Genomic DNA, 8,391 nt, shown 5'->3' with positions numbered 1-8,391 from the left:
CGTAAACCCGGGAGGCGGAGCTTGCAGTGAGCTGAGAATCGGCCACTGCCCTCCAGCCTGGGCGACAGAGCGAGACTCCGTCTTAAAAAAAAAAGAAAGAAAACATGCTTTCATAGTTCCAAAAAGGTTATAGTTCTCCTGCCTGAGTCATTTTATCATATTGTACCTTTATTTCAGGACTTACATCTACCCTATATTAGGGCAATTTGACATTTGCTCATCATCTTTTCTAGAGCATAAATCACAGGGGCAGGGAATTTGTGTTTCATCTTGGGAGCTTCCACAGTTATCTAGCACTGTGACTGAGGAGTAGTGCACCATAAATATTTGTTCAGCTGAAGCAAAGCCATAACAGATAATGGCACCCAGGTGTAGGAAAATGTATAACACTATTTAGCTTTTTGCAAACTGCCACCAGGGAGAATGAAAATCTATCTAGGATTTGCAATTATCGCATTAGTCTATAATCAGCTACAGACCTCTCTGAAATTTTAATTATAAGATTTTTTTTAAAGTATATTTTCAGTATATGGAAAATGAGATGGCACTCATAGGACAAAACATACTATTTCAATATTTGAAAAAAATTTATCTTCAGATTGTTACTTATCTGGTCCTTAGGCTTATTAAATTTCCATTAGACTAGAGGTTCTAGACTGTGGCTCTCATTAGAATCACAGACAGAACTCTTAAACAGACGCTCCACTCCCAAAGGACCTGATTTAATTGGTCTAGGAAGGACCAGTTTAACCTCCTAGTTACTCTCTAGTGCAGCCTGGGTTGAAAATCACTGTTACAAATCAAGTCCACATTTAAAATGCATATAACCTTGCAACCACATGCATGGAGTTTATAAACATCCTGATCCTTGTAACATGTGGCCTATGGTAAAAGATTTTTTAAAATTAGGTTTGTTTGGTTTTTTTTTCATAAATATGACAAAACAAGCTTTGAACCTTTTGCCTATAATTTTTTAAAAAGCTAACCAGAAAATGCTCAATGATAATCAGAAAATCTTGTGGACTGTTCAAAAGCAGACTGGATTAAGATTTTGTTGGGAAAAAATAGACACAAACACAGAAATAAAACCTGCATTTGTCAAAATATATGTTATGAGTTTGTTCGTTTGATTATAACCAACTTAGTATTTCAACAAAAATTACTGAATCATGGAAATATTTGACAAGGAGCTTGGTTCAGTAGGCTGGGAGTGAAAAAAATTTAAAACAATGTATTATTTCAGATGTTGTCATGGCACAGCTCAGAGGCAAATACAGCTTTTCTATCATACTACATACTTCAAGTGAAAGTCTTGTTTTAGCTCTGCCTTCTTGTTTCAGCTCTTATAGTGTAAATAAGAGTCCTTTTCACAGTCTATTTAGTGCCATGTTTTCTGCATTTTTTTCATCTTTTGTTAGTGAGTCTTCTGTTTAAAACAGCTCCCAAGCACAGTGCTGAAGCACTGTCTAGTGTTCTCAAGTGCAAAAAGTTTATAATGTCCCTTACAGGGACAGTAAGTTTCATTCAAGTATGAGTAATACCACTGTTAGCTGTGAGTACAATGTTAATGAATCAACTATATATATTAAATGAAGTGTCTTCAAACAGAAACCCATAAAACAAGGTTATGTATTTACTGGTTGACGAAAATGTTGTGACCAGAGGCTTGCAGGAACCTATCCTCCCACTAGGAATAAAGGTTCCACTAGGTCCTACTAGGAGCAATGGTTCACTATCAGCTAATTCGGCGTTCTCAGTGACTTTACAGAATATAACTACTATGAATAACAAGAATTGACTGCATGCAGAAATAAAATATAAAAATGACAGGAAGAAAACAGAAATATACTGTTCCAAGGTATATATTACATTATAAAGTCGTATGATATTGTTTGAAGATACTCTGATAAGATGCATATTATATAAACTAGAGCAGGGATTTGCAAACATTTTCTGCAAAAGGCCAAACAGTAGTATTTTAGGCTTGGTGGGCCATATGGTCTCTGTCACAGCTACTCAACTCTGCTGCTGCTAAATGAAAGCAGCCACAGACAAGATACAAAGGATTGAGCACCTTGGGTTCCAATAAAACTCTATTGACAGACAACAGGGGTGGGCCAGATTTGGACTATGGATATAGATTGCTGACCCCTGACCCCTGCATTGGAGGAACTGACGGGAAAAAAAAACAAAACAAAACACTGTAAAGAGTATAATTAAGCAGCAGTGGAGGTACTATGGAATTATATAACATAATTCAAAAGAAGGCAGAAAAGGACCTAAGACAGAAGGGACAAATAGAAAACAGCCAAACAATCTATTTAAACACATGTTTTCTATATGGATAACAGTATTAAATAGAAATGGTCTAAACACTTAAAAAGCAGAAGTTGACAGAGTGAATCTAAAAAGCATACCCAACTATTAATACATACAAACTACAAAAATCCTACTTTACATAGGAAAACAGAGAGGTCATAAGTGAAGCATGTGAAAAGATACCACAATGCAAATACTAATTTTTTATGAAAAGAATGATTAACACCAAGTATTAGTCCCTCACTTAAGATGATTTGACATACAAGTTTTCAACTTTACAATGGTGCAAAAGGGATACACGTTCAGGGAGCTCCTCAACTTACAATGGGATAAACTTACAGCAGATTGAAAATATCATAAATCAGAATACACCTTCAACTTAGTATTTCCAACTTGCCATGGGTTTATCAGGACATAACCCCATTGTAAGCCAAGGAGCATCTGTAAGCTTCAGAACAAGATCTTGAAAAATTATATTGAAAAAGGGATCAATACATCAAAGGCTGTAAAAGTCCCAAATGTGTTTGCAAATAATGAGAGCTTCAAAAAATCCAAGAAAAAAACTGATAAAACTGAAAGGAGAAACAGACATATCTACAATTATAGTTGGGAGATTTCAACAGTCCTTTCTCAAGAAAAGATAAGAGAAAGTAGAAAGAAGTCAATAAAGATACAGAAGATTTGAACACTATCGACTAATTGACCCAACTGACATTTATAGAAAACTGCACTCAACAAGACTAGAAGACACGAGAGAATGGGGAGAGTTCCTCTTGAGGAAAAATGATTCCCCTGCAAGAGTCATTGGAAAATTCACTTTACTACAATAAAATTCAGTTTACTATATCGATTTTATGCTGCTATATCCACAATCAGTAACTATTTTATATTTGTATAAAGTTTACACTGAATTATCCTTTTTAAGCTATATCCTATTTCCTTGACATCATGCTAGTTGCTCACAGATCAAGATTTTTAATCTAGTTCTCCAAGAATTTCACCCACTGACCCTCTCCTCACATTTGTATTAATGAAGTAACACTGATTCTAGAATAATCCTGCAGAAAATTGGTAAGCCTCTGTAGAAGTAAATCAATTAGCTCAATTTAGCCATTACACCACATATACATATTTCAAAATAACATATTGTACTTAATAAATATATACAATTTTTTCTCAATTAAAAAACTGTGCAAAAAATCAGTAAATGAAATTTCCAAAGATTGAAAACTACATCATAGAGACTCATCAAAACACTGGTTATGAGTTTCTATGGTTTCAAATAAAAAGGGAACATTATATTTAAGTTACAAATATGTATTTAAGTTTAAATATTATCTTTAAATAAAAAAATTACAATCTAGTTGCAAAAGTATTTGAAAAAAACTCTTTAAAGGATAATGAAAGGGAAACTAAAAGCAAAGATACGGAAGGATACAAGGTTCTACAGGTCTACAGAAGTAAAGTTATTCTTACTTAGGAATAACTTAAGCCACATTTATAAGTCATTGTTAAAACAAAGGCAGCACAGGTCGTTTTCACAAACTGTATAACATTTTTTGGATTGGTAATTACTTTACATCAGAAGATAATGAATGATAAACTATATAAAGCATAAAGAATTGAAACAAAAACAGTAAGATGAAGAGCCTCAATTCCCAGAGAGATGATTTTTGCAAATAGAAAGTTTACAATTTGTTTGAAACAAATCTGAAACATGCTTGAAAATCCAGTAAAATCTACTAAAAATAAAATATAACCAATTCACACAACCCATATGAACTGTTTTGGTAACACAGAAAACATACTAACCTCATCCATCAAATCGGGATTATTAAAGATATTTAGCTAAAGTTCCTTAAGAAAATGGCATGGTACAGTGAAGGAGGATGAATGAGAAACAACATAAAACCACCCTGAATTTTCAAATATTTTGTCGTATATTCAAAATTAATTTACCTATTTTTTAAAAGACAGAGAGCAAGCATGGTCCTATATTAAATGGCAGTTTAGGAAGATTCTGAACGTCCTGAAAAATAATCAAGATCTAAAGAGAAGGAAATGGATAAAAAAAAGAGAGAGGCCAGAACACACGGTACTTAGAGATAACAAGGTATGGACATGGGACTCAGCAGCTAGCTACTGTGTCCCAGGGGGCCTTGTGCCCTCTACCTCCTGTTTTCTCTGAAAACAAATGAGATTTCTCATGCCGCCTTGACTCTATACGATTTTCCTGCTCTGAAGAGACAAACAGAAGAGTGATTCTTCAAAGCTAGAATAAATGTATTTTATTTTATGTTTTCAGACAGTCTCACTCTGTCGCCGTGCCAGGCTGGAGTGCAGTGGCACTATCTCATCTCAGCTCACCGCAACCTCCACTCCCCACGATTCTCCTGTCTCAGCCTCATGAGTAGCTGGGATTACAGGTGCCTGCCACCACCTGTAGAGACCGGGTTTAGTAGAGACGGGGTTTCAACATGGTGGCCAGGTTGGTCTCGAACTCCTGACCTCAGGTGATCTGCCTGCCTCAGCCTCCCAATGTGCTGGGATTACAGGCGTGAGCCACTGCATCCAGCCAAATAAATGTATTTTAAATCTGGGATATATGTTCCAATTAGCTAGACTCTGAAATTTCAGACTTTAGCCTCAGAGGCCATTAGAACTCTTCCAAAAATGCACAGAATAAACTATCCATGGATCAGTATGTCTTAACTCACTGGTACATGTATAATTTATAGAAAAGCATCAGTAACAATATTATTTACTACTGACAACAGCATGTACAGTACCTTTTGATAAACAATGGAGCACACAAGATCCTTGACAGCAGACAAAGACAGTTCCTGGGCTTCAATGGTAACACTCTCCCGTGTGAGGCCAATTTGCAGTAGAAATGAAACTGTATGCACTGAGCCTCTGGAGTTGGTGAGTGATGGTGCACTGAAGCTTCCATTAGAGAGTCGGGCAGAGAGTCCCGTCTTAGGACTTGAACACGGAGAAGCAGTTGGAAGCACAGCAGGAATAGCTGCAGGTAAGACAGACTTCTGGGCTGATGGAGGGGAATTATTTGCAGACATCTGCCTTTCTTTAATCTTTTAAAATAGTTGTCGATTCTTATAGTTGTCGATTCTTTTTCAATGGTTATGAAGTTTTTAAAATAACAGCAGTAAAGAAAATGACTGCACTTTTGGATTTAGTTGAAAACTTCTTTATTTCCTCTTTTAAGCCACTCATGCCAATACTTACAAGTTTTATCAAGGAGTTGAATGCCCAACAGGTCCTATTTCTCTAAATACCAGTCCCATCAAAAAACAGTCTTGTCTGTAGGAAGACAACCAGGGATTTGTATAGGATTTAACATCACTGAGCTATCCTCAGCAGGATAGAGCTGACGTAGCTTATTTACGAATCTATTTTCCTTTCAGTCTGTTCTTGTCTCTTTAATTTCAGGAAATACATATTGAATAAAAGTTTTTCTGTCAAGATGAAATATTCTTCGTTTAAAAAACAGTAAGTGTTTTGGATTAATCTATTCCGTAATTTTCCTTTGGTTTACTAATTTGATAGGACACCTTCTCAAATGTCCACACCTTAAATCACCTTCTCAAATGTCCACACCTTAAATCATCTTCTCAAATGTCCTCATTTTCATCTGGGGGTATGAACTTTTCTATGATGAAGTACAAAGCTTTTTAAAATAGTATAGGCATATTTCATTAGATGAATGGGTCCATCGAGAAAAGTTGATGCTTTCTGATACACAGTCAGCCTGGAATGAAATATTTTAAAGGTTTTTAACACTTTATATTCATTTGACATTAATTTAAAAATAAGAATATAACTTTTTTAAATGACAATTTTTGGTCATATGCTTATAATTCACTAATAAATCCTAATGGGTAGCAATTTTTAGCTAGTTAGCAAAGACTTTTTTTTACCATAGGTATAATTTCAGGGAGAGGCTCAAAAAAATATCCTTCGCACTCTACACTGATACCTCAAACTTAAACATTAAACATTTTTTAAAATCTACTTTATTTTTAATCAATGAAGACCGCTTTTATTTTACAATTACATGACTGAGTTATATCAAAAACAGAAGTGACAAAAAAGAGTAAAACTGACATTTTCATAGACATACAATACATACCACCCCACCACACAAAAGATGTACAATACTTTCCTAATATAAGGGTATTATTTTTTATATTTAAATACTAATTCTGCCAAAATAGGACTCTTGACTTCCTCTGTTGAAAAATTCCTTTCAGAAGGCTAAGGAAGCAGGAGGGGATATACTGAACAGTTAAATGATCAACAAGTGTGAAAGCTGACATACTTGTCACAGGAACATAAAAGAAAGGGATCTCACCATAAGAGATTTCTCCTATCCAGGTCCTAACTAGGCCCAACAATGCTTAGCTTACAAGATCAGACAAGATCAGGCACATCTAGGGTGGTGTGGCTGTAGACCACAAAGCATTTCTAACAGTAAGAAAGAGAACAGTAGGTATAGTTAAATATGTATCATAATTTTTAGGAAAGCACAGGTCAAAAAGTTAAAAAAAAAAAAAAAAGGTATGACCCCCCCCCACATGGCTTAGGCATGAAACAGCTCATAATTGATGGCTCTTTCTAAGTTCCATTTATATACCCATAAATAATTTCAATGAAGAAAAACAGTAAAGCATCCAGTGTGGCTGCAGAGTAACTCTCTGCAGAGCAGTTAATGGGTTAAATTAGGACGAATATGACAGAAGGACAAAAGCACACAATCATAGTATTAGGAATGGGAAAGCTGAGGAAAAAACTGAGACTTAAAAAAAACAAAACTGAAGACAAAAGCTTTTATAGCTACTTTCAAGTAAATTATTATTCTATCTTATACAATGTATAACACTTGATAGTTTATAAATGTTTCACATACTTTACCTCATAACTCTTTGAAAGTTGAAAGGGTAAAAATCATTTTTGTAGACAAGAAAATTGAAGCACAAGGCGATAATGCAACTTGCCCAGCAGCACATGGCTATTAATAAATAGGTGGAGCAGGAATTAGAAGCCAGGTTTCATACTTTCTTACCCAGTGCTGTCTCCACAGTAATACACTATTTCTCAAAGACAACAAGGAACTAACAATCACTGCTCAGAGGATGTTGCTAAGGTTGAGAAATCACACAGAAAGACAGACTGCTCAACTTGTATTTTGCTTATCTTCTCCACAGTTTTAAACTAAAATGGCAGAAAGGCACTGAGAACTGAAACCTGAGACAAATGACTAAGACTATAACAACTTTACATGAGTTTGAGTCTCTAGGTCCAGATGCAATCCATTCCATACTACTAAAGCAATTCACAAATGTAATCACAAAGCTGACTCCTATAATCTTGGAGAAAGAGCTCAAAAAGACAGATATAATCATGGCCTGGAGATTTGTAGAGTGGTTTCAAGTTCTGGTAGCTGGAGAAGCAGGAAAGCAAATTTCAGAAATTACAAATATAAAAAATAATGAAGCAAATGGTTTGTGAATAACTGGAGAAGAATATAACGATCACTAGAAGTCAACCACATTTACATCTTGGAAAATAATGACTATTAAGCTTCTTAGCTGGGAAAAAAATAATAATAGCTTACATTTATTAAGCTCTTACTATCTGTCAGACTGTTCTAAGCACTTTATACATATTACCTCATTTAACCCTCACAGCAACCCATTACATGGTTGAGAAAACAGAGATTTAGAGATTAAAGTACTTGCCCAAGACCACACAATTAGCAAAACCAGAAAAAAAAGATAGTTTATTCTGACAAAAATAGTATCCAAGATGATTGTCCATGCTATCTTTGTAAGTATGTTACTGGAGTGTGGGTTGGACATTAGTGTAGTTAAGTTTGTTGCTCTATGTCAGCTTAGATGAGGAAAGTCTTTATAGAACTGCCTTGAAACACTGTCCTCAGCCTTATATATTTATGAGATAATAAAGGCATAAAGAATATGCTTATAAAATCCTCAGGTTGAAGAAATCTGGGAGAAATAAACTAAAAATAAACTGAAATTTAAAGGTAAGTGT

General features: G+C 35.0%; 1 protein-coding gene across 1 annotated transcript in view; it reads right to left on the bottom strand.

Moving 5' to 3' along the window:
- Positions 1 to 5,920, bottom strand: part of PRKD3 (protein kinase D3) — a 71,725-nt gene extending 65,805 nt beyond the window's left edge. The window contains exon 1 of the mRNA XM_011935974.1: positions 5,109 to 5,920. Within this exon, the coding sequence (XP_011791364.1) occupies positions 5,109 to 5,396 (288 nt within the window). The 5' untranslated portion in view covers positions 5,397 to 5,920. The remainder of the gene's footprint in view (positions 1 to 5,108) is intronic.
- Positions 5,921 to 8,391: the final 2,471 nt, after the last annotated feature.

Source organism: Colobus angolensis, unplaced genomic scaffold (assembly GCF_000951035.1).
Source record: "Colobus angolensis palliatus isolate OR3802 unplaced genomic scaffold, Cang.pa_1.0 Scaffold15, whole genome shotgun sequence".
NCBI classification, from domain to species: Eukaryota; Metazoa; Chordata; class Mammalia; order Primates; family Cercopithecidae; genus Colobus; species Colobus angolensis.
This window is presented reverse-complemented; position numbering and strand designations above follow the sequence as displayed.